Source organism: Ranitomeya variabilis, chromosome 1 (assembly GCF_051348905.1).
Source record: "Ranitomeya variabilis isolate aRanVar5 chromosome 1, aRanVar5.hap1, whole genome shotgun sequence".
Taxonomy (NCBI): domain Eukaryota; kingdom Metazoa; phylum Chordata; class Amphibia; order Anura; family Dendrobatidae; genus Ranitomeya; species Ranitomeya variabilis.
The window spans coordinates 563662404-563689713 of NC_135232.1; the positions used below are offsets into that span (position 1 = coordinate 563662404).

The 27310-nt window shown below is 45.7% G+C and overlaps 1 protein-coding gene across 2 annotated transcripts in view; it reads left to right on the forward strand.

Moving 5' to 3' along the window:
* ZFYVE26 (zinc finger FYVE-type containing 26) overlaps positions 1-27310 on the forward strand; it is a 373042-nt gene that overhangs the window by 304857 nt on the left and 40875 nt on the right. For both annotated transcript variants that reach the window (XM_077256962.1, XM_077256969.1), the window contains 6 exons: positions 7797-8539; positions 8636-8832; positions 9357-9461; positions 10618-10740; positions 10850-11026; positions 21211-21457. In XM_077256962.1, coding sequence (XP_077113077.1) covers positions 7797-8539; positions 8636-8832; positions 9357-9461; positions 10618-10740; positions 10850-11026; positions 21211-21457 — 1592 coding nt within the window. The remainder of the gene's footprint in view (positions 1-7796; positions 8540-8635; positions 8833-9356; positions 9462-10617; positions 10741-10849; positions 11027-21210; positions 21458-27310) is intronic.

A 27310-nucleotide genomic window follows, 5' to 3' on the forward strand; every position in this document is an offset into this window, starting at 1 on the left:
CACACCCACACACACACCCACACACACACCCACACACACACCCACACACACACACACACACACACACACACCCACACCCACCCACCCAAAAAAATAAAGGGAACACAAATCCCGCATCCTAGATTTCACTGAATGAAATATATCAGTTGCAAATCTTTATTCATTACATAGTGGAATGTGTTGAGAACAATAAAACCTAAAAATGTAATTCACAACTAATATCCCATGGAGGTCTGGATTTGGAATGATACTCAAAATCTAAGTGGAAAATCAAATTACAGGCTGATCCAACGTCAGTGGAAATGCCTCACGACAAGGGAATGATGTTCAGTTGTGTGTGTGTGTGTGTGTTGCCTCCATGTGCCTGTATGAACTTCCTACAACGCCTGGGCATGCTCCTAATGCGGCGGATGGTCTCCTGAGGGATCTCCTCCCAGACCTGGACTAAAGCATCTGCCAACTCCTGGACAGTCTGTGGTGCAACGTTGGTGGATGGTGCGAAACATGATGTCCCAGATGTCTTTAATCATATTCAGGTCTGGGAAATGGGCAGGCCAGTCCATAGCTTCAATGCCTTCATCTTGCAGGAATGTTGACACACTCCAGGCACATGAGGTCTGGCATTGTTCTGCATTAGGAGTAACCCAGGGCCAACCGCACCAGCATATGCTCTCACAAGGGGTCTGAGGATCTCATCTCGGTACCTAATAGCAGTCAGGCTACCTCTGGCGAGCACATGGAGGGCTGTGCGGCCTTCCAAAGAAATGCCACCCCACACCATTACTGACCCACTGCCAAACCGGTCATGCTTGAAGTATGTTGCAGGCAGCAGATCGCTCTCCACGGCGTCTCCAGACTCTGTCACATCTGTCACATGTGCTCAGTGTGAACCTGCTTTCATCTGTGAAGAGCAAAGGGCGCCAGTGGTGAATTTGCCAATCCTGATGTTTTGTGGCAAATGCCAAGCATCCTGCACGTTGTTGGGCTGTGAGCACAACCCCATCTGTGGACGTGGGACACTCAGACCATCCTCATGGAGTCGGTTTCTAACCGTTTGTGCAGACACATGCTCATTTGTGGCCTGCTGGAGGTCATTTTGCAGGGCTCTGGCAGTACTCCTCTTGTTCCTCCTTGCACATAAACTGAGGTAGCGGTCCTGCTGGTGGGTTGTTGCCCTCCTACGGCCCCCTCCACGTCTCCTGGTGTACTGGCCTGTCTCCTGGTAGCGCCTCCAGCCTCTGGACACTACGCTGACAGACACAGCAAACCTTCTTGCCACAGCTCGCCTTGATGTGCCATCATGGAGGAGTTGCACTACCTGAGCACTTGTGTGGGTTGTAGAGTCCATCTCATGCTACCACAAGTGTGAAAGCACAACCAACATTCAAAAGTGACCAAAACATCAGCCAGAAAGCAATGGTACTGAGATGTGGTCTGTTGTCCCCACCTGCAGAACCACGCCTTTATTGTGTGTCTTGATAATTGCCAATAATTTCCATCTGTTGTCTATTCCATTTGCACAACAGCATGTGAAATTGATTGTCAAAAAGTGTTGCTTCCTATGTGGACAGTTAGATTTCACAGAAGATTTATTTACTTGGGAGTTATATTCTGTTGTTTAAATGTTCCCTTTATTTTTTTGAGCAGTTTGTTTTGTGTGTGTATATATGTGTGTGTGTATATATATATATATGTGTGTGTGTGTGTGTGTGTATATATATATATAATATATAATATAACGCTGGGAGCGTCACTCTGTCCGAAGCCTTTATAGACTGCGCAAGCGCCGGCGCTGTCTGGACCCCACAGAGTGACGCTCCCAGGAGATCGGGGTATGCGTAAGCACTGAACGCACACCGCGATCTCCAACGGAGAAGCAGGGACGAGCCAGGAGGGTGAGTATGCTATATTCACCTGTCCCGTTCCACCGATGCGCGCTGCTCCGTCCTCCACATCCTCTGCCTGTGACGCTTAGTTCAGAGGGCGCGATGACGCGCTTAATGCGCGCCGCCCTCTGACTGAACAGTCACAGCCAGAGGACCCGGAAGACAGAGTGGCGCGCATCGGTGGAACGGGGGACAGGTGACTATAGCAAGTGCCGGGGGCCTGAGCTAGCGGCGACTCCGGCACCTGACCCCCACAGCGCGCCAGTGTCCCCGCCTGCTCAGGCCCCAGCACTCGGCGCCCAGCACAGCCACGCACAGCCGCCCGCACTCACCACAGCCACGCACAGCCGCCCGCACTCACCACAGCCACGCACAGCCGCCCGCACTCACCACAGCCACGCACAGCCGCCCGCACTCACCACAGCCACGCACAGCCGCCCGCACTCACCACAGCCACGCACAGCCGCCCGCACTCACCACAGCCACGCACAGCCGCCCGCACTCACCACAGCCACGCACAGCCGCCCGCACTCACCACAGCCACGCACAGCCGCCTGCACTCACCACAGCCACGCACAGCCGCCCGCACTCACCACAGCCACGCACAGCCGCCCGCACTCACCACAGCCACGCACAGCCGCCCGCACTCACCACAGCCGCCCGCACTCAGCACAGCCACGCACAGCCGCCCGCACTCAGCACAGCCGCCCGCACTCAGCACCCCCACAGCGCGCCGGTGTCCCCGCCTGCTCAGGCCCCCAGCACTCGGCGCCCAGCACAGCCGCCCGCACTCACCACAGCCGCGCACAGCCGCCCGCACTCACCACAGCCACGCACAGCCGCCCGCACTCAGCAAAGCCGCCCGCACTCAGCACAGCCGCACTCGGGCAGTAGAGACGGAGAGAGAAAGATGGGAGCAACATATGGCAGAATGGAAACAGGAACAGGCAGAATGGGTGCAGCACATTACAACAGAATGGGGGCACAGGATGGGAGCAGCACATGACAGAATGGGGGCGCAGGATGGGAGCAGCACATGACAGAATGATTGCGCACGATGGGAGCAGCACATGACAGAATGGGGGCGCACACATGACAGAATGGGGGTGCAGGATGGGAGCACATGACAGGATGGGGCGCAGGATGGGAGCACATGACAGGATGGGGCACAGGATGGGAGCAGCACATGACAGAATGGGGGCATACACATGACAGGATGGGGGTGTAGGATGGAGCAGCATATGACAGGATGGGGGCGCAGGATGGGAGCACATGACAGGATGGGGGCGCAGGATGGAGCAGCACATGATAGGATGGGGGCGCAGGATGGAACAGCACATGACAGGATGGGGATGCAGGATGGAGCAGCTCATGACAGGATGGGGGCGCAGGATGGGAGCACATGACAGGATGGGGGCACAGGATGGGAGCAGCACATGACAGAATGGGGGCACACATGACAGGATGGGGGCGCAGGATGGAGCAGCACATGATAGGATGGGGGCGCAGGATGGAACAGCACATGACAGGATGGGGATGCAGGATGGAGCAGCTCATGACAGGATGGGGGCGCAGGATGGAGCAGCACATGACAGGATGGGAGAGCAAGATGGGAGCAGCACATACCAGGATGGAGACCATATACCAATATAAATGCTCGCCACCCGGGCGAACGGGTTCGATAGCTAGTGTGTGTGTATGTGTGTGTATATATGTGTATATATATATATATATATATATATCTACAATAGTGTTCAAAAGTCCTGCATAGCCGTGAAGAAAGCTGTTTCATACTTCTGCATCTCTACAGTGATAATACTCATTTTTGAATGTCCCAAGTGTATAAATTATTATGGTATGCACATTTTTGATGATTTTTTTTACAGCATAATCATACCTACACCAGTACAGTGTGTAGAATGGTGAACAGGTTTCTAAGTTCATTAACTTCCAATGCAAGTTCACGCAGACTTAAAAAATAATATCTTAAAAAGTAAAATTTATTTAATTCAGAGTCCTGATAAGGGCCTTTTGAGTGCATCTTTAGCTTCTAATACTTTATTGGCCAGCCTTTCCTCTTGAGCACCAGCTTGCATCTCTGTGGCATTGAGTGAACAAGCTTCTGCAGATGTTCACGAGTGATGATGTGGTTCCAGGCCTGTATCAGAGCCTCAATCAACTCACTCTTGGTCCTTGGCTGTTTTCTAGATATCTCTAATGATACCTTGTGCCACAAATTTTCAATTGGATTGAGGTCCAGGGACTGAGCTGGCCAGTCAATAGTAGCCACCTTGTTCTTCCAACACCATTGGCTGCCATACAGCCCCAGACCATTACTTTCATCGGATGTTTCACAGAGAAGTTCAAACACTCTGGCTTGTACTCTTCATGTGGGAACCTTCTCACATAAGACTTGCCATCATTTCCTAAAATGCAAAAAGTGCTTTCATCACTAAATAGCACTTTTTCCCACTCCTCCTTCCTCCATTTTAAATATTTCAATGCCCACAGTTTTCTCCTTTGTCTTTGTATGGCTGTCATCAATGGCTTCTTTCTTTCGGGCCTTGCACCCTCTCAATCCTGCTTCCAAACATCTCTTCCTAACAGTTGATGTTGCTACCTCAATATTGCACTTTTCTTGCCATTCTCACAGAAGCTGAGGAGAGGTGAGCTTTCGATTGGCCAGGGATGTTCTTATCAGTACTCTATCCTCCCTTTTAGTTGACTTTCTTGGCCGACCAGATCCCAGGCAATATAATAATAATCTCTTTATTTATATAGCGCTAACATATTCCGCAGCTCTTTACAGTTTTCAAACATTATCATCGCTGTCCCTGATGGGGCTCACAATCTAAATTCCCTATCAGTATGTGTTTAGAATGTGGGAGAAAACCGGAGTACCCGGAGGAAACCCACACAAACACGGGGAGAACATACAAACTCCTTGCAGATGTTGTCCTTGGTGGGATTTGAATCCAGGACTCCAGTGCTGCAAGGCTGCAGTGCTAACCACTGAGCCACCGTGCTCTGGCAAGGACTTCAAAGCAGACTGGGATTTCAAAACGGGCTTTTTATGCTCTTTTGAAGAATCATTAACAAATGAACATTGAGGAAAGTAGCCACAGTTGTCAGCCAAGGAAACTTATTGAAGCAGATAATAGTCACATTCTTACTACTTTTTCAAATAGGCAGATATCCAGCAGTGCCATCAGCTCAGAACAGGAAGCAGCTAGTGGGACCCAGCTACACCATCTACTGTTCGGAGAAGTCTGGCCAGAAGTGGTCTTTATGGAAGATTTGTAGTCGAAAACACCATACCTACTACATGGAAACAAGGCCAAGTAGCTGAACTGTGCACAAAAACATAGAAACTGAGGTGCATAAAATTGGTGCAGGTGCTCTGGACTGATGTGAAATATTTGACTATAACAGAAGGGAGGGCTGGAGAGCGGATCAATAATGAGTCTCTGCAGGCAACAATGAAGCATGGTGGGGGCTCTGGCTGCACTTCAGTACATGGAGCTTGAGATTTGGTCAGGAGTAATGGTGTGCTGAATGCTGAGAAATACAGGCAGATACTTATCCATCATGTAATACTTTAATGGAGGCGTCTGGCTACAATCTTATTCTACAGCAGGACAATGAACCCACACATGCAAATAATGCCATAAAGTACAAATAGTCTTGGAAGTGATGGTATGTCCTCTGCAGAGCCCTGATTATGATCAAGTCTATCTTGGGTTACATGAAGAGGGAGAATGATTTGCACAAGAGACAGAAGATCTGGGGTCATTTCTCTAAGATGTTTGGAACCTCCGTGCAGTGCTCCGTCACTAATTGTGCACAAGAAGACAAAAGGCTGTCAAACCAAATATCGGTGGGATGTAAATTTCTTATTCATTCACTTAATTTTTTTTAATTGATAAAAATCGACTATTAAAGCTGCTATTTTTTTTATTTTTTTTAAATGCATCCTTACTTTGCCCTGGAAAAATTAAAAATGTTACAAGTCTCAGAAAATGGTTATTCAAATATACAGTGTGTATGGAAAATATTCAGACCCCTTTACATTTTTCATTCTTTGTTTCATTGCAGCCATTTGGTAAATTCAAAAAAGTTCATTTTTTTTTCTCATTAATGTACACTCTGCACCCCATCTTGACTGAAAAAAACAGAAATGTAGTAATTTTTGCAAATTTATTAAAAAAAGAAAAAGTGAAATCACATGGTCTTAAATATTCAGACCCTTTGCTCAGTATTGAGTAGAAGCACCCTATTGAGCTAGTACAGCCATGAGTCTTTTGTCCCAGGGGGGTCGGCGGGGGAAGGGGAGCGGCGGCTGTGACATACTCACCTGCTCTTGGTGAGGTCCCTGCTTCTCCAGTCTCTGGGCGCTGACAGCTTCTTCCAGCGTTCAGTGGTCACATGGTACCGCTCATTACAGTAATGAATATGGACCCGACTCCACTCCCATAGGGGTGGAGCCTCATATTCATTACTGTAATGAGCGGTAAAGGTGGTCGCTCAACGCTGGAAGAAGCTGCCAGCGCCCGGAGAACCAGGGATGTGCAGGGACCTCACCAGGAGCAGATGAGTATAATGGGGAGGGGGAGCACTGCGCGATATTCACCTGTCCTTGTTCTGGGCGCCGCTCCGTCTTCCGCGTCCTCTGCAGTGAAGTTCAGGTCAGATGACACGATTAATGTGCGTGTCGCCCTCTGCCTGAACGTTGGTGCAGAGGACACGGAAGACACAGCGGCACCGGAAGGAGGACAGGTGAATATTGCAAGTGCCGGGGGCCTGAGCGACGAGAGGTATGTCATTTATTTTTATTTATATTTTTTTAAATCACAGCAACAGCATATGGGGCAAATATCTCTATGGAGCATCTTATGGGGTCATATTCAACGTTTGTGCAGCACTATATGGGGCAAATGTCTCTATGGAGCATCTTATGGGGCCATAATCAACATTTGTGCGGCATTATATGGGGCAAATATTTCTATGGAGCATCTTATGGGGCCCTTATTAACCTTTATGCAGTACTGTATGGGGCAAATATGTCTATGGAGCATCTTATGGGGCCATTATTAACCTTTGTGCAGCATTATATGGGGCGTATTTTAATATGGAGCTTCTTATGGGGCCACTCATGAACTGTGTGGAGCATTATATGGGGCTCCTGATTCAATATGGATATTCAAAAACACTTAACCTACTGATGTCTCAATTAATTTTACTTTTATTGGTATCTATTTTTATTTTTTAAATTTACTGGTAGCTGCTGCATTTTCCACCCTAGGCTTATACTCGAGTCATTAAGTTTTCCCAGTTTGCAAATGTAAATTGTTCTTTTATTCTATAAACTTCTGACAACAGTTCTTGCAGACCTCAAATAATGCAAAGAAAACAAGTTCATAATCATTTAGAAATAACAATACTAATCTTTTAACTCGGGAAGAGTTCAGAAATCAATTTTTTGTGGAATAACCATGGTATTTATTCACATCTTTCATGCGTCTTGGCATGCTTTCCACCAGGCTTTCACACTGCTTTTGGGTGACCTGATGCCGCTCCTGGCACAAAAATGTAAGCAGTTCTTTGTTTGATGGCTTGTGACTATCCATCTTACTCTTGATTACATTCCAGAGGTTTTCAATGGGGTTCAGGTTTGGAGAATGGGCTGGCAGTCACAGGGATTTGATGTGGTGGTCTCTTAATTTTTGCCAGAGCTGTATAATGTATGTATGTATGTTGAATTTTCCAAAACAGCTAAAATATTGTCACAGTAATTTTACAGAATCAGTTGACCAGATCTTGTTTTTTGTGTGTGAATAATGTAAAAATTAACCCCATAAACAGTGGCAGAAATGCATTTTTTTCACTATTTCACCACACTTTATTTTTAAGGTTGTCATGCTTATTGAAGAAGGAGAATTTTGCCCTGAATTTGGAACAGGTGATCACCGATTATTGCTGCGAGAGTCTATCCTTATGCAACATGAGGAAGGCTGACCAAGCACGATGTCTGTTACTCAGTTTTGCCCAGGCAGCACAGCAGTGCGTGGATTCTTCCCTTGTTAACATGGACTTGGCAGTATCCATATGTTCCCAGGATAGCGAGGACATTGCTGTGAGTAAACCTACGTTTCCACCTTCTGATTCCAAACAATACGCTCTTACAGCATCTGCCCTGAACTTTGTGAAGGCTAAATCTACATTAATGGCAGCCATAGTTTGCTTAAGTGTCACCCGAAGTCAAAAGCCGGCCAAGTCTGGACTGTCGTGGATGGAATTGAGAGGCAGCAAGAAGGAAAGTCCACTAGAGATAGATAATATCGCTAAGGAGTGTGACTTAATACTGTCAGAGTTTCCGGTTTTACTACGGTTCCTTACTTTAATGTCTGTGCCTTTTCGTGAGGGTTCCCCGGACGTTTGTGGTTTGAGTGGTTTTCTCTGCGGGAAGCCTTGCATTGCCTCAGTTCTTTTAGGACTCCATGCCTCATCAGCCTCTGTCGTATTATCGGAAGCTTTCCAGGATGTACTGACGAAGAAAAACTGGAAGAGTGCGCTGCAGCTCTTAAGTCTGTACGTCGGTGACGTAGATCTACAGCAAGTCAGAGATGCTCTTTTGTGTTGTGCTGCTGCTGAAGGTAAAGTTGGTGAACGCCATACTAAAATTATTGAAAAGTTGTGTTTTTTGTTTTTTTTTTTTTTAAATTAATAATTCTCAATTGTGTTATGTTTAGAAAAAGAAGGCTGGAGATACCTCTTTGCTGTTCGTGATGCTACTTTAAGAAGCAGACTGGCTCTTAATTTTCTGGACAGATGGCCTTTGGATGCCTGTGAAGAGATCCTGTCTTACTGCGTTTGCGAACCGGATCTTGAAGATGGTCTTAAACTGGAATTACGAGCCAAAAGGAAGGAACTGGACATGTATCGGAAGGTACTGAGGAGAATTGTGTATTGCCCCCAAAAATCAAGACTTTTGAGTCCGTCTGCAAATAATCTGCCAGGTTGCAAGTATCAGACATTGGACAGTTGCCAAATGACGATTTGTTAGAGGGCCATAAGGGAATTACACTAGTTCTGCCCCATGATGATGATTCCTTAGAGAATGGTGATCGAAGTAGGGTGAGTGACACCAGCGTCTCATGATGATTTGTTAGAGGATTTTGATAGGAGAAAAGTGAGTGACAGCAGCACCTCCTCACAGCTTCTATCACAGCCCTCAAAAATAATGGTCTTTAGAGGACAGCACTGGCGCCACTCACTCTGCTTCTATCACCATACCCTGATAATATAAAGACATCTCAAAGATACAATATGTCTAACAGTAATTGGGGATCAGGGTGAACATTTTTGTTTTCAGTCTGAAGGTACATCTAAACTTGTGAAAAATATTTGCAGGGCGACCTGCAAAGAAAAGAATGACTCTAGAATTTCTCATTACTTTTTTTTTTCTTGCAGATACTAAGCCTACCAAAAGAAGTCGCCTGGGGAAGTTGGCAAGATTTAAAGGAAGACTGTAGTAAGGATCCTCAGGCTATTATCACAATTATCTTAGAAGCGAAGGTATAGCACCAAACGATGTTTTTTGCTTATCTTATTGAAACAGCCAAAGTTTGTACTAAGGTCAAAGTCTGTAGAACAAAAAAAAATGCTTCTTGTCATTCATTTGTTATCCCAATTGTTCTGCCTCTTGAGGGTTAGTGATCCAATACTAACACAGGTCAGTGTAACTTTCCATGACCTGTTGATGGACTTGCATAGCGGCTCTGAGATTAGTAGCACACATAAGATATCTGTTGGACGGCTTGTCATTTTGCACACTGCCATCTCTCCCCATCAGGTTAGGTCCCCATCTTTAATGTTGGCTCAGGAGCTGAGCCTGCATCTTTCCTGGTAGAAAGCAGCGAGTGGAGTTGAGCTCTGCCTGCTGCTTTTAGCACCTTAAATACTGCTAGCATAAATAGAAAAATAAAAGAAACCCGTTGTGTGTCCACTGGAAATATGGAACTTAGAATATGATGCACAACCAAAGGATATAAAGGAGAAATTTCCACAAATGGAATAAAAATGGCAGGTAGTTGTGTTGGGAAAGGCAAATACATATACCAATTGGATGCACATGATATAAATAAAAAAACAAATACAAAAGAATACCTCCCTGCCATTTTTATTCCACTTGTGGACATTTCCCTTTTAATGTTATGCATTATTGAAAATGTAAACTATTTGGCTATATCCTTTGGTCGGGTATCATATTCTAGGTTCCGTAAATGCTGCTGTCAAACTTTATTATTTTTTTACATCAACACCACTAAAAATACAATAAGCTATCAAAATGGTATCAATCAAAAGTCATTCCTTAGCTGAGGAAAAAAAAGTTCCTACACAGGCTCCTCGACAGGAAAGAAAAAAAACAAACTAGGATTTGAAAAATGCAGACAGAAGTGTTTTTCATTTTATATATTTCCAAATACGGCATATTCAATGTTGTGTTTTTTTTTTTTTTTAAGTTTAATTTTATTGAAAATGTAACTTAAAAACTAAAGCTATACCACTTTGTTATTGCAATAATTGTACTGGCCTGGACGGTCATCCTTCCCGTGAATATGTCGACAGAAAAAAAAAAGTTATGTCTCTTGGATGCCAAAAAAAAATTGCAGTGTCAGGATGGGGTTAGCGGAGATGTCGTTATTTGCATTCACTATGTAATCTGTTGTAGGATTATCTGCTGTGTGAGGACTGGGGAGTTTTTTATCCGATACCTATGGATCTTCTCATAAACCTGTACCATGAGCATCTGTTACATCTACTGGGAAACAAGGACACGGAGAGATCTGTGCAGGTAACGGATCTTCCCGTTGTTACGTCTCCTGCTAATGGTTTTCTTTTAGCAGCTTGTAGGCAGTTTGAGAGCGCCGGTCACTTTTCCCTCTTGTGATTTGTCTTTACAGCTGCTGAAGAGAGTTGAGGACCACAATCTCCGTTTATCCATCACAGAGCAAGCACTGCAGCAGAATCCAGGCATATTTGCCAGTCATTTCTTATCGGAGTACTTGCTGGCACATTTTTCAGATAATCTCCAGGAGATGCCTTGTAATGAGATTAGGAATATATTCTTGGGATCTCAGGTAAAGTATGATAAGTGTTAATACGCGTGGAATATTTGTCCAGGACTGCACTCTTTTCCCAGGACATGGTCCTTTGGCCGCTGGATGGGAGCTTGGAGAACCTTAGCTGATGCTTCCCGGCTTCTCTTCTCTCATCATTGCCACGTGATGCATATGTGATGTTACGCCAGGTCAGCTAATCCGCAGGATATGCGGGTGCCGCCAAGAATGAGGACGGTTTTTAGGGCTCCCATTCAGCAGCCAATAGATCGGGTCCAGTGAATTGATTAGTATAAACTCTACTGACTATTTATTCATGGGATAGGAGGCACAATCCTGGAAAAATGTTAGGTTTCAATCTGGACCATCGTTAGTCCAAACAGATTGCATGGCACCAGACACATGGTGCTACATGTTGCGTTTCTGACATTTCTTTATTATTACGCCTCCTGTTTTATTGGCACTCCATTTGAAGGAGCTCCGCATTGTGGACCAAATTGTCATATATTATTTTTCCTGGATTTTTTTTTTGTGTAACCTTGAACAAGTTGACCATAAGAAATGTGGAGTTCCTGTACTTGATTTGCATACACAGAGAAACTGTGCTCGAGCACCCGAATACTGGGGGTGCCATGTACCTCACTATGTATCCACAGGATAGATAATGTAGGATAATTGGGGTTCCAACACCCGTTGTCCCAAGCGATCAGCTGAAATCTGCTCTGGCAGTGGCCACATAGCGATGTACACAATAGTAGACAGCCGCTCCTTACGTTACTTAGTCTGCTGCCGAGTACTGCACTTTTTATCCAGAGAAGATTTCCGCTGATTAAAGGAGGGTATTTGCTGGAGACACACCACTCTTCTATTAAAGAGAATCTGTCAGCAAGTTTTACTGTTTAACCTGAGAGTAGCATAGTTTAGGGGCAGAGAGACTGATTGTATTGAAACTCCAACAAGCTGCTCATCAAGTGACACGTTTAGATTCAGTGTTTTATCAGCAGGAGATTATCACTGCAGAACAAAGTGTTCCGTGCCAGGCAGTACAGCTAATATAATAAGAGTAACCCTGACCCCATCACTGATTGGCAGCTTGCTGACAATGTCCACAGGAAGCTACCAATCGGGTGTCGGCATGCTATATACACAGGTCATGTACCCCCTTTGACGCGGGCTCCTGCTTTCAGCCCGCACTTTTTCCGGCACATGACAGCTGATCTGATCGGTCGTTTTATGATCCTGAGAGCCACGAGTGCAATGTCTGACAGCGGCATGTAACATAAGTTCTTCGGAAGCGTGTCACAAACCATACCCATTGCCGCTACTGTTACATGATCGCAGGGTGCCAATTGGCTTGCATGACAACCAGGGGTCGGCAGAAGTCCCACATGCTTGTCGTTGCTGATCTGCTATGAGCGCCGCCCTGTAGTGGCTGCCACTCATAGCAGATAATGATGATTTATTTTACACAGAGCAGGGATGAATCCGTATGTGTAGTACAAGCGATCAGACTATCACAGTTTCAAGTCTCCAAGGTAGATTATTTAAGCAAGTAAAAAGTAGAAAAAGTTTTTTTTTTAAAAAATATATAAAAGTTCAAATCACCTCCCTTTTACTATATTCAGAACTTTATACAGTACAGACCAAAAGTTTGGACACACCTTCTCATTTAAAGATTTTTCTGTATTTTCAGGACTATGAAAATTGTACATTCACACTGAAGGCATCAAAACTATTAATTAACACATGTGGAATTATATACTTAACAAAAAAGTGTGAAACAACTGAAATTGTCTTATATTCTAGGTTCTTCAAAGTAGCCACCTTTTGCTTTGATGACTGCTTTGCACACTCTTGGCATTCTCTTGATGAGCTTCAAGAGGTAGTCACCGGAAATGGTTTTCACTTCACAGGTGTGCCCTGTCAGGTTTAATAAGTGTGATTTCTTGCCTTATAAATGGGGTTGGGACCATCAGTTTTGTTGAGCAGAAGTCTGGTGGATACACGGCTAATAGTCCTACTGAATAGACTGTTAGAATTTGTATTATGGCAAGAAAAAGCAGCTAAGTAAAGAAAAACGAGTGGCCATCATTACGTTAAGAAATGAAGGTCAGTCAGTCCGAAAAATTGAAACTTTGAAAGTGTCCCCAAGTGCAGTGGCAAAAACCACAGATTTTGGTCTGTACTGTATGTTTGGTATCTGCGAACTTATACTGACATGAAGAATCGTAATGGCAGGTCAGTTTTAGCTTCTAGTGAACATACGGGGGAAGAAAAGCAAAAAATAATTGTGGAATTGCACTTTTATTCAGACTCCCGTGACATCACCACAACAGAGGGGATCCGCCCTTCAGGAACAGGAAACTTACAGATACAAAAGGCCAGCACCTCTCCCACGCATCAGTTGGTTTCCTGTTCCTGATGGGACTTGGTTCCTACAGTTACTTGCAGGGAAGACATCGGATCCCAGGCCTGGCCGGTCGGCTCAGGTAGCGGGGGCATCCCCTACCTCTGCTGGTACGGGGTTCTTGGAAGCGCCACGGTGGTCTCCGTTGGATGGAACATCAGTGAGCGAGCAGCAGGGAGCGGAGTCCAGAGGACTGCCGTCTCCAGTAAGAGCCTGTGCCTAGGTAAGTATACTCCCTTGGTCTCGGCGGCTCCGGTGGTGCGACAGGTGCGGTGCTCCGGTTCGGCTGTGTCTGGGCGTGTCGGGAGGCGTGGCCGGGACCTTGGGCGTGCGGAGCCCCGTCCTCAGGCATTCCTGGGCGAACCTCTGATGCATTCTGCGTCTTGGGGTCGCCGTCCTGACGTCGGGGGGCAGGGCCAGACATGCGTCCGGGTCACCGACGTCTTGGGCGCTTGTCTGCGCACGCGTGGGTCCTTTTGGCAGTGGCCGGGGTCAGGAGACTCTGGAGCCCTGCGCAGGTGGGTCCCACCATTCTGGGACCTGAGCACTGGCTGGGGGTGGGGGATTCTGGGGAGGGGCGAGGCATGACCTGCTGACCCTGATCCAGGGAGAAATCGCATATATGGTGAACTCCATAGGGAGACCATGCTTCTGACCCATTACTCATAATGGGTGCAAGCGAGCAACAGCAGCAGCCACTGTAGCAGGGAGGAAGCTGCAAGCCAGCACGCTACACAGAAGCCTCAGGCCTGACAAAAAACCCGGGATGGTACAGGTTGGGGCTAACTGAGTGATCGATTCAGCAGCAGGAGCTCTTCCAGATGGGAGTCAGTGACGTCAGCTGAGAAATCCCTCCCTCGTGATCCAGTACCTATGTTCTGCAGGCACTGGTAAGTGATCTCCTTGAATGTTCACTCAGTGAATCAGCCTTCTCCTTATGTTTTCATTCTCTAGGGGAAGAAGTGCACAGTTAAGGCACAGCATAGGGAATGCGCCGTCTGTGGATGCCCTCTACTGGACTCTTGTCCAAAAAAGTTATGTACCCCCTGTTTCCAGCAGACGGTGAGGTCTTGGGAGGGGAGGAGGAGTGGAGTGGCAGTAGTTCCAGGTTAGACTATATTGCCTCTTGCCATCCCCCCTCAGGTTGCAGAAGAAACTCCTAACTTCACTGCAAGTTCAAGAGACCTCATTAGAACAGAAGTGAGGGGGTCCATAAGTTCCCTGTCTCAAGGAGAATGTTCTAGATGAAAGTAGCATAAGATAGACTTTCCGGAATCAGATTCATCTGCTGTTTGGAGGAGGAATGAGGATTCCTGTGATTCATCTCCTTCATCTGAGGAAGACTCGGGTCACTTCTGCCTCCCCCTAGATTGCGTTGACAAATTAGTGAAGGCGGTTAGGAGAACAATGGGGATCGTAGAGCCCAGGCCAGAACTTTCCATGCAAGACGTCATGTTTAAAGGATTGGATCAGAGGAAATGTAGATCCTTTCCCTTGAATGGAAAAATTCAGGATCTAATTCTCCGAGAGTGGAAGAGGCCGGAAAAAAGGGGCTCCTTGCCTCCTGCTCTCAAACGTAGATACCCCTTTGACAACCCGGCCGTTAATACTTGGGTAAAGCCCCTAAATTAGATGCAGCTGTAGCTAAGGCATCAAAGAAATACTTCCGACCCTTTGAGGATATTGGGACCCTAAAGGGTCCTTTAGATAGGCGGACACCTTCTTTAAGGGGACTTGGGAGATGGCTGCTGGATCCCTGAGGCCACTGGTGGCTTCCATTTGTGCAGCCAGATCATTGATGGTCTGGCTTGACAACTTGAGTTTCAGTTCAAGGAGGGAGCTCCTCGAGAGATTATTTTGGGATCCCTTCCAGTAATTCAGAGGGCCGCAGCTTTCCTGTCCGATTCTTCAGTAGATTCGGTCAGGATGGCGTCAAGAGAAGCAGGTCTTTCCAACATGGCCCGCCGGGCCTTGTGGTTAAATTCTGGCCATGGGACATCCAGGCGAGGTCTAAACTTTGTGCTATCCTATGTGAATTGAAATACCTCTTTGACCCGGTCTTGGACGAGCTACTGGATAAGGCGGGAGACGAGAAAAAAAATTCCCCAACCAATCGTCCTCTTCCTATTGGCGTCCCTTCAGCAGGAGAAAGTTCGGTTAGGGAAGGCCTACCAGGGACCGTTCTAAGTGGGATGACAGAAAGAAGAGGTACAGGCTTCATGATAAGACATCCTTCACTAGAACGCAAGAAGCCATCTCAATGACTAGCGGTTCACGTAGGGGGGTGATTGTCGGCCTTCTATCCAGCCTGGTCTGAAATTACCAACAGTGACTGGGTGCAGGGTGTGATCTCATCGGGACTATAACTAAATTTTTTTTTCAGTTCCAGAGGATAAATTCAGGATAACTCCCTTCCGGTCATCTCACCTAGAGCAGTCTGCCCTAGAGGCGGAAATTATAAGACTGTGTCATAAAGAGGTCCTGGTGGAGGTACTGGAATCCGAGAAGGGTAAAGGTTTTTACTCTCCCCTGTTTTTGGTTCGGAAACTGGATAACTCTTACAGAACCATCATCAATCTTTGGTCCCTCAATAAGTTTCTGCTAATGCGCCCCTTTAAAATGGAGTCAGTTGGCTCGGCAATAAAGATGATGTTTCAAAACTGCTTCATGGCGGTATTAGATTTAAAAGACACTTATCATGTGCCTATTCACACAGATTTTCAGCGTTTACTGAGGGTGGCAGTATCTATAGAGGGCATAGTCCGTCATTTCCAGTTCAGGGCCCTCCCCTTTGGTCTTTCTTTCAGTCGCTCCATGAGTTTTCACGAAGTTAGTTGCCGAAGTCATGGCCCACCTTCGGGAGTCGGACATCCTGATTGTACCCTACTTGGATGACTTTTTGATTATAGGCAGTTCTGCTGATCATTGCCTTTCACAGGTAGCAAGGTCTATGTCCACTTTAAAACGTTTAGGATGGCTGAGAAACTCTGAAAAATCCCGTTTACAACCCTTGAAGGTTCAGCAGTTCTTAAGTCTTGTTTTATATTCGAAAAATCAGAAATGCCGTCTGCCACCTGACCAAATAATTTGCCTTTGTCACCAGGTTTTGCAGGCAGTAAATAGGCCCTACATGACCCTTAGGAAAGCCATGTCCCTATTGGATTCCCTAACATCTTGCATCCCGGCCGTCAAGTGGGCTCAGTTTCACACAAGGTCCCTTCAGAGGGATGTCTTACTTAATGATAGGGCCCTGGGGGGGTGTCCCTGCAGGGAAAAATGACATTAAGTCCGTCAGCTGTAAGTTCCCTAAGGTAGTGATGGAACAAGGATAACCTGGCCTCGGGGGTTCCCTGGGAAAATTGCATATGCCGAATAATAACCACAGACGCCAGTCTTTCCGGTTGGGAGGCCCACATGGGGGATATCGTAGTCTAGGGTCAATGGGATCCTCAGGCTCATCTAACCTGAAGAAACTATCGGCAGCAGAATTATCAGTTAAACTCCTTGTGTACCCACAGGGTCACCATGTAAGAATGCTCTTGGACAACCAGGTAGCGGTGGCCTACATCAACCACCAAGGTGGGACCCGATCCAGGGCTCTGATGGAAGTAGCGGATCACCTTTTCCAGATAGCGGAAAGGCATTTTCTATCTTTGACAGCGCTACACATAAAATTAAAAGACCATGCCAAAGCAGACTTTCTAAGTCGCAACACAGTGAGACAGGGAGAATGCTGTCTAAATGGGGCCATCTTAAGCCGGATTGTCCGCATGTGGGGTCTACCGAGAGGCGTAGCTAGGGTTTTGGTTCAGTGGGGAGGAAGCTTCTGAGTGGGCCCCTAACCAGGTAACCTTGATTACAATTCTGTGATGCGCCCTAATAGTGGAGGAGAACCTCAGCAGATGACCACGCTATTACTGAAGATAATCTCTATGTAAAGACCAACATGGATATTACCGCCATATGGTCAGTTGTAAATACCAGCCCTACAGAACATATAAGAGATTACAGCACAGTTACAGATAATGACTTACCGCTGATGTTCTCTGATGGAGTCGTTCACTTTTCCCGTCTTTTCCATCTGGCCCAGACAGACATGACAACTTCTTCCAGCCACGACTCATCTGCAGAGAATACAACAAAGACACGTTTCACTTCTCACATTCCAGCCCCATCACCATCTATTCCTAACCTGCACAAACTCCTCATCCTACTGATACCCCAAATACTGAGCCGCTGCTGCCGTATGTGTCCCTATTAGGCCAGTTTCACACTAGCATTTTTAGGAGCTGCGGGCTTTCTCTGTGAAGCCCTGCCCTCGGCCGCACCTCCGCTGCTAGATCGTTTTGACGATGCGGAGAAAAAAATATATTGCTACTAGCTGCGTCCTACGCTGGTCGCCGCATCGTCAAAACGACGCATGCGGAAGCATCCGCATACAGCCGCACGACCTGTGTACCTAATATTAAAGATAGGTACGCAGGTCGCATGCCGAAGTAGGTGGAGCTAGCGGCGGAGGTGCGGCCGAGGGCGGGGCTTCACGGAGGAAGTCCGCAGCCCTCCGCAGCTCCTCAAAACGCTAATGTGAAACCGGCCTTACTGCACCTGATAGCCTGATACTGAGCCTCTGCTGCCGTATGTGACCCTATTTCTGCACCTGCTGTGTAAATTCTAAAGCAACCCTCTATCTACTTTATAATTGTCTAAGGGTCACTTCCGTCTTTCTGTCTGTCACGAAAATTCCGCGTCGCTGACGACAATCAGCGACGGGCACAGTCCGGCCTCCCCTGCTGTCAGTGCCCCCTCCATACTACTACCCCCCCCCCCCCCCCCCAGTCAGCGCCCACATAGCGTTAAGAGGACTGCCTTACACCGCGGCATAACTCCTCTGTCCCCCCCAGTAGCTACGTTACTGGGTCTACCGGACATAGATCTCTTTGCCACCAGGAAGAACAGAAAAGTAGTGCAGTTCTGTTCCCTGAACTCCAGGGAAAATCCTCTAATGGTGGGCGCCTTCCTGAGGAAGTGGGACTTCAACCTGGACTACGCATTCCCTCCATTATCCCTGTTACCACTGGTAGTGAGGAAAATCAGAGAAGACAGGGCAAGGATTATACCAATTGCCCCTTTTTGGCCCTGAAGGGCTTGGTTCTCGTGGCTAAGGACTATGCCAGTCTGCGATCCCTGGGTGCTTCCAGATCTTCCGGATCCTCTCTGCCAGGGCCCGGTCAACCATCCACAAGTAGCGGGGCACAACTTGACGGCGTGGAGTTTGAAAGGGCGTTGTTGAGGGATAGAGGTTTCTCCCCGAATTTAATAATTACCCTGCTAAAGAGTAGGAAGTTAATTACAACTAAGATCTATGCTAGAACCTGGAGACCATCCTTAGCTACTTCTCGGAGTTTAAAGCTGAAGAGGGGGTACCCATAGGGCAGATTCTAGAATTTCTTCAGAGGGGTCTTGAATTAGGACTGTCCACTAGTACCCGTAAAGTACAAGTTTCGGGCCCTTGGGGCTTTATTTAGCTGTGATATCGCTAATAATTATTGGGTTTCCAGATTTATTAAAGCAGCTGGCAGATCTAGGCCTGTACACAAAGTAAGGTGCGTACCATGGGACTTGAACTTGGTCCTTACGGCTATGAGGCTCTGTTTAAGCTCACGGTATCTGCCTCAATTAAGGTTCTATCTCTCAAGGTAGCCTTTTTGGTAGTGATAACATCAGCACGTAGAATAAGTAATCTTCAGGCACTCTCTAGACTTAAGGTACCGTCACACTAAGCGACGCTGCAGCGATACAGACAACGATGCCGATCGCTGCAGCGTCGCGGTTTGGTCGCTGGAGAGCTGTCACACAGACCGCTCTCCAGCGACCAACGATGCCGAGGTCCCTGGGTAACCAGGGTAAACATCGGGTTGCTAAGCGCAGGGCCGCGCTTAGTAACCCGATGTTTACCCTGGTTACCAGTGTAAAATGTAAAAAAACAAACACTAAATACTCACCTTCGCGTCCCCCGGCGTCCGCTTCCTGCACTGACTGAGTGCCGGCCCTAACAGCAGAGCGGTGACGTCACCGCTGTGCTGTGCTTTCACTTACGGCCGGCAGTCAGTCAGTGCAGGAAGCGGACGGCGGGGGACGCGAAGGTGAGTATGTACTGTTTGTTTTTTTACATTTTACACTGGTAATCAGGGTAAACATCGGGTTACTAAGCGCGGCCCTGCGCTTAGTAACCCAATATTTACCCTGGTTACCATTGTAAAACATCGCTGGTATCGTTGCTTTTGCTGTCAAACACAACGATACACGGCGATCTGACGACCAAATAAAGTTCTGAACTTTAATCAACGACCAGCGATATCACAGCAGGATCCTGATCGCTGCTGCGTGTCAAACACAACGATATCGCTAGCCAGGACGCTGCAACGTCACGGATCGCTAGCGATATCGTTTAGTGTGACGGTACCTTTACTCCTTATACACAGTTTCTGGACGACAGGGTAGTGCTTAGGCCAGATCCTGCTTACTTGCCCAATGTTGCCTCAGACTTCCACGGGTCACAGGAGATAGGAAAGAAGGACTTTCTCCCTAACCCTGCTAGCCAGAAGGAAGAAAGACTAACAGACGTCTAACGTGTGAAGCTTATCTCTCTGTCACTAATCCTTGGAAAAAGGACGATGACTTATTTATATCCTTCCATGGCTCTAGGAAGGGTCATAGAGCTTCAAAGTGTACGTTAGCAAGATGGATTAGGGAGGCATACACAGCAGGCGGCGGTCCGGCTCCGCAGAATTTAAGGGAGCATTCCACTCGAGTCATAGCATCCTCTTGGGCAGAAAGATCGGGAGTTTCCATTGACCAAATATGTAAGGTGGCTATGTGGTCATCTCCTTACATCTTTTTAATCATTATAGGCTGGACATGGGTGCTTCTTCAGATCTCACCTTCGGGTTAAGGGTGCTGCAGGCTGTAGTCCCTCCCTAGGATAGTTTTTACATCTCTGTAATTCTCTCATGGTGCTGTCACGGGAGTCCGAATAAAGTATTAAGTTACTTACCGGTAACGGTATTTTTCGGAAGCCCATGACAGCACCCTTAGTTCCGTCCCTTCACGTGTGGGTGTGCACTTCTCCCTCTTATTAGTTTTCACGAGTGTGGAATTGTTCAGATTTAAATTTTATACATATTGTTTGCCATTAACCATGGTGGCCCTCTCAAGCTCTGTAATCTAACGGATGTGTGGGAGAGGTGCCGCCCTTTTGTATCTGTAGGTTTCCTGTTCCTGAAGGATGGATCCCCTCTCTCGTGGTGCTGTCACAGGCTTCCGAAAAATACCATTACCGGTAAGTAACTTCATACTTTTTTTGCAGTTTCACTGTGCTTGAATTTTTATTCCCCTTTTTCCAGTACACGATATTGTAAAATCAATGGTGCCTTTCAAAAGTACAACTTGACCTGCAAAAAGCCGTCTCATGACATTATTGACGGAAAAACAAAAAGGCTGTGGGGAAAAAGGGAGGAAAATCCTAAGGTCGTGAAGGGGGGTTCACCTTAGGGCAACCAATAATTGGCAGTACAAAGTGAACGATCCCCTCCCTTTATTCTGCTGGCTGATGGGGATTCTAGCTTGATTTGTGTTTTTTTTTTTTTTTCTTTTCCTGGGAAAAAACAATTAGACAGAATATTCAGCTTCTAACACAATGGCATTTGTAGGTCCAGCACAGTTGTAAATGATAGTTGTAGCAGCTCCTAAGTCTCTGTTGCCTATTATCACTTCATAAAGGCTAACCACTTTCTTTCAGGTATTACTGGCGCTTCCGGAGTTGGCTCATTCGGACTATGAACATCTGATGTCCAGCCCGTTACTGATGGTCGAGCAGCTCCTAATGAACATGAAGATAGAGTGGGTCTCGGTTGCCATAAAGACCTTGCAGCAGCTTCTTATTGAGCCGGATTTCACCTTTTCGGTTGAAGATGTGGACACATTGCTGTCCACTTATGCTGGCAAAGCCTTAGACATTCCGTTCTCCTTCAGAGAAAAACGCACTGGTTAGTTTCTACTTTCGGGAATCATTTGGGAACCTCTTTACTTCTGGGATAAATTATCCTGATGATATACAGTGGCTTGTGAAAGTATTAACCCCCCCTTTGCATATGGTGTTTTCCTACTGTACCACATGGAATTTTACAGTCTTTTTGAGGGTTTGCATCAGTTCATGTAAAGGGTATATACACTAGATTCCTTGATAGGGCGTTGATCCAGGGAACTAGTCTGATTGCCGTATGTGGAGTCGGGAAGGAATTTTTTTCCCCAATGTGGAGCTTACTCTTTGCCACATGGGTTTTTTTGCCTTCCTCTGGATCAACATGTTAGGGCATGTTAGGTTAGGCTTTGGGATGAACTAGATGGACTTAAAGTCTTCCTTCAACCTAATAACTATGTAACATGTCTACAACTGTGAACATTTAGTTTTCTTTTTATTGTGAAGCAAACAACAAATAGGACAAAATAACTGAAAACATCAGTGTGCATACGTATTCACCCCCTAAAGTCAGTACTTTGTATAGCCTCTTTTTGCGACAATTACAGCTGCAAGTCACTTTAAGTAAGTCTCTATGAACTTTCCACATCTTGCCACTGGGATTTTGCCCATTCCTCAAGGCAAAACTGCTCCAGCTCATTCAAGTTAGATGGTTTCCTCTGTTGCACAGCAGTCTTCAAGTCTGACCACAGATTCTCCATTAGATCAAGGCTTTGACTAGACCACTCCAAAACATTTACAGGTTTTCCCTTTCCCCTTAAATTACTCCAGTGTTGCTTTAGCAGTATGCTTTGAGTCATTGTCTTGTTGGAAGGTGAACCTCTGTCGCAGACTCAAATTACTGACATACTGAAACAGGTTTTGCTCAAATATATCCCTGTATTTTGCACCATCCATTTTCCCTGTCCCTGCTGCTGAAAAACATTTCCATAGCATGATGCTGCCACCACCATGTTTCACTGTAGGGATGGTATTCTTGGGGTGATAAGCTGTGTTGGTTTGGCACCAGACATAGCGTTTACCTTGTTGGCGAAAAAGTTAAATGTTGGTCTCATTTAACCCCTCTGCACCTTCCTCCCTATATTTGGGGAATCTCCGACATGTCTTTTGGCAAACTCAAGATGAGCCTTACAATTTTATGTGTAAGTAAACATTTTTTCTAGCCACGCTTCCATAAAGACCACCTCTATGGAGTGCACATCTTGTGGTTGGATGGACAAATACTCCAGTCTCTGCTTGGGAACTCTGCGGCTCCTTCAAGGTTACCTTTGATCTCTATGTTGCCTCTCTGATTAATGTCCTTCTTGCCCAGGCTGAGAGATTTGGGCGGGTGCCCTCTCTAGGCAGGTTTGTTGTGGTACCATGTTCTTTCCATTTGATGATAATGGATTTGATGGTGCTCTGGGGGATCATCAGAAATTAGGATTTTTTTTTTTTATAACCCATTTCTGACTTGTGCTTCTCAACAACTTTGTCTCTGACTTGTTTGGAGCTCTCCTTGGTCTTCATGGTGGTGTTTGGAGCTCTCCTTGGTCTTCATGGTGGTGTTTGGAGATCTCCGTGGTCTTCATGGTGGTTTTGGTTGGTGGAGCCTCTTGTTCAGAAAAGGTAAAATCTATATACTGACAGACATGTGACACTTAGGACGTCCCCCTGTGTGCAATCTGTCACTAAAATATGTTACTTATGAAGGTAATTGCTTGCACCAGTAAATACATATGCACATGCCAATTTTTAGTTATTTGATCCCATAAATGTAATTTATTCCTATATTTTTCTCACTTCACCAACTTAGACTAGTTAGTGCTGATAAATCACACACACATCGCATTACAGCAATATTTACATACAGGTTGTAATTTTACAAAATGGCTAAAAAGCCAAGGGAGAGTGAATACTTTTGCATGCCACTGTAAGTATGGTGGCATACCAGACACGGGCATGTCTATTGCTAGTAGTATAACTGTGTACTTTATATCAGGAGTCTTCTAGATTTACTTTCCCTGTTGCAAATTTTGTTGTTTCATTTTTTTTCAGTCTCGCACTTTTATTTTTTTTATATTTTAAGCTAAAATATGGCTTACTAGGTCACAACGTTTTTTGTTTTTAGGCTTCTCTTCCCTCAGTTAAATTGGTTGCGTTATGTAGGAAATCTATTACCCAAAATCCCATAATTGAATTACGACAAGTCTTTTCTTCTAAATTCTCATTTATAGGGCAGCTCATTTTACTAGACAGGTAAATTCACACTTGGAAAAATTTTGATGCGGGAGATACTGCGACGGTCCCATTAATCTGGAAGGAGTTTGAAGGAATGATTCCTTTAGATGAATGAAACTGATTTTCTTGCTGCCATCTTGATGATGGCTTGGAGATCCCATAAACAAACTGACGCCGATTGCAGACAGCCAACCTAAAGGAAAACTGCCATCCGACAGACTCCTTTAGTAAAGGGCCTCCATAAGGTGCACTCTGTTAAGTGATTCTTATTGTGACGTCTGCCAGACTAAATTGCCCAAGAGCTTCCCAAGCTTGCCAAAGTATGCACCAATCTGCCGTGGTCTCATTTTGCCAGCAAAAGGAACTGTATATTCAGACTTTTGGATCTCTGCTTGCCCAAACTGATTTCCTTCCTTGAGCAAGGTTACTCTTAAAATTTCTGTTCTCTGCTGAAGCCTGGCCAGCTGCGATAATTGAGCTGCATTGTCATGATCTTTGGCACAGAACATGTTAAATATGTCGGTGGATTTGCACATGTGAGCAGATTTGTAGAACTTTGTGTAGGAAATGCTCCATGTAACCCTAACCAAGGATCTGTGTCTACACCATTCAGAACTTGTCATGTTCAGCCTCACAGAAAATTGGATTTTTATTCTTGGCGTAAAATCCCTTTTTTCAATGAATACACCTGAGGAAACTTCACCATGGTATAGGCCCCCCACAATGAGGCTTATACTAGGTATAAAAATATTGTTTTCTCTGCACGATGTGCTATACCATCTCTTTTGAATGATCATCTCTTTGCTTCTCAGTTTTAGGCCAAAAGCAGTAGGAGTGAGAAAACAAAATCTGTAGCAAGTAACAACCAGGAACCAACATGACCTAAACCCAGGGAAGACAACTCTGCTGAAAAGCAATCTGAAGTGACCTCAGGAAGAAACATAGAAAACATAGTGGGTTTTGTGTCCCCCCAATGTATTCAATGGGAGAGGGATTTCACTCAAAGTACAAAAATCCTTTTTTCTAGTTAATAGCATTTGGTTATGCAGCACCATGGGATGTCCTACAGCTGTCCCAGAGGGTAGGCAGTACCAAAGACCCACCTAGAATATGGCAGTTCACAGCACCTTATAACCCGCACTGCCTTAGAGAGAGGCAGTGTTTATGACTTTGCGGATTAACTGCTTAGAACTTAACATCTGAAAGGACACAACCGTCCTTGTGATATAAGTGTAAAAGCGAATAGAAGCAGCTCCACCCATGGAGCTGTAAGTTTTCTTGCAGACCAAAATCTCTAGAAAAACGTAAAAATACACTGCGCCCTGTCAGGGGTCACAAAAGGAGAGCCTAAAAGTTGAATGGCTTCTTTAACTGGTAAAATATCTGACAAGCCATGCTCAAACCAGGCGGTGGTGATAGCTCTCCGAAAGTGGAAAGGAAAACAGAAGAGAAGCACCATGTGGTCATAAACGGAATATGAAAAGAACTACCCTTTGGGAAAGAAGGCTTCTCATAACAGGAGACCAACCTGCATCGATTGAGAATAAGGAACGGAAATCTTCAGGAGAGTGCATGTAACTTGGAGGTCCTGGTTAATAGCAGTGGTCATCACTAGATGACGACCCACCAGGAATGAAATCTGTTAAAGACCTTGCAAAGGAACTCAAAGGCAGAATACCAAGAACAAACAAAAAGACACTGGTTAGAAGGTAGACAGGGGCCAACCCCTGATGAAATACACAACCTTGAAATTCAGAATCTTGGCTTTCACAGTCACTAAGTAAGGATGGGTGGAATCATGGACCCTGAAAATTAGGTAGAAAAACAGAGGTGGAGGCCGCGGAGCACCAGCAATCAAATGAACCAGGTTGGAATACAATGCATAGCAATGCCATTCTGGAGCCATCAGGATCTGTGGAATGCCCTCCACAGAACATGAGATAGAAAGGAAAAAGGAAGGAATAGGCCTAAGTTGGAGAATTCTCCCAATGGAGTGACCAGTGTGCACAACAAATGATTGCAGGCCCATTGTACTTCCCGCTGTATTTGACAGCCTAGAGGATTTGGGGTGGGGGGCAAGAAGGGTAGGGCTAGAAAAAAAGCGCCCCCCCCGTTCAAGGTAATTGAAATGAAACTTGACTTGACTCAGTCGACACCTGCCTATTGAAGGGAAGGGTTGGGTAAGTTGTGTTGTAGCAGTTAACCTCTGACGCCCAAAGTCAGATTTCTGGATCACTAGTGAGGCCGCATTAAAAGACTAGGCCCACCAAATAACAAGTGCTCTGAGAAAAGAATGCACACTTGTGAGCAAAACAATACTGTTAATTATTCTGTGAACACATTGTAAATGGTATAAGAAGTAATTCTCATTTGGATATTTCCACCTGCTGTGCCCCCTCTGTAAACAGTTCGTAATAAACAAAGTTTATCATGTACCCATAACACCGTTTTTGCCGAACCTCCTAACATTGCATAAGCGATAACAAGGTATTGGATCAAGTATGACACCTTGAATACCAGACTATAAGGCTAGTTAATACTAAACAAAATGTTGAACAGAGAGATAAAATATTAACCCCTCTATATTAATTGCAGGGAGCTAGCTTTGACAGGTTTGGCGGTAGAAACCACCTTAGGAGAACCGTACAGGTTTAGAACAACATTGCAGATAACTGATCTTGAAGAGTCAGTCAATCCATGTCATAAAGACAGAATTGATTGTAAGATAGAACAAGCATAAATTGGGAATATTTGCTGATCTCAAAAGCTAAGACCTGGATTAACATGAGATGGCAGATTTATCCTCCACTCCTCTTGGACACTTCAGAGTGAAGGGAAAAGCGCTAGCTTGTGGATCTAAAAACATGCAGCTCATGACTCTGCTAAGGTCAATCCTAGTAAATTCTTGCTTCAGAATGGAGTTTTGGAAAGGTCTCTTGATGTGCCCACTACCAGTAGATTGTTGGGCTAGAGCGTGTTCAGCATATGTGGTATGTTTAGTGGAGAATTCTCTTGTAATAGAACTCTAGGAGTTGTGGCAAGATTGAGGAGGTCAACAAATCTGACATTAAGCACTGTCCACAATTAAAAGAACTGGTATAACCTAGCAGTGGAGTGTGAGTATTTGTCATGAGGGTCACAAGTCACTGTTCCTAAAGCTCGGTTACCAATACAGTTCTATATGAAAACTTCTAAACTGTAGCGATCTGTCGAGCCAGCATGGCCACCCTTGAGAACATGGATAGATTGCAAGAAATGTGGATGGTCCAGTTGAGTCCTCAGAGTAAAAGAGGTAAATAATCTTCAGAGGGTAACCCACATATACTACTTCCCAGACACAGGCTCTGTACGGACCACAGGCTCTCTCCAGGATGAAAAACTTCCTTTCTTGCATCCTTTGAGAGTAAGGCTCTAGTGGGGGAAAAAAAAATCTGTTGCTGAGGATGTCCTCCCGGTGAAGGTCAAAGCTGTTTCTGCATAAGAATTCCGAAAGAATGGTCGATGGTTTTCTTATGGCATTCTAACTAATCTGAAACTTCTTTGAATGTATGATCCAAGATCTTCGACAAATGGAGCAGCAACTAACAGTCGATTTCCTTAGCAGCTACCCATGTAGACTCCTGGAAAGTCTCGTAGAGAA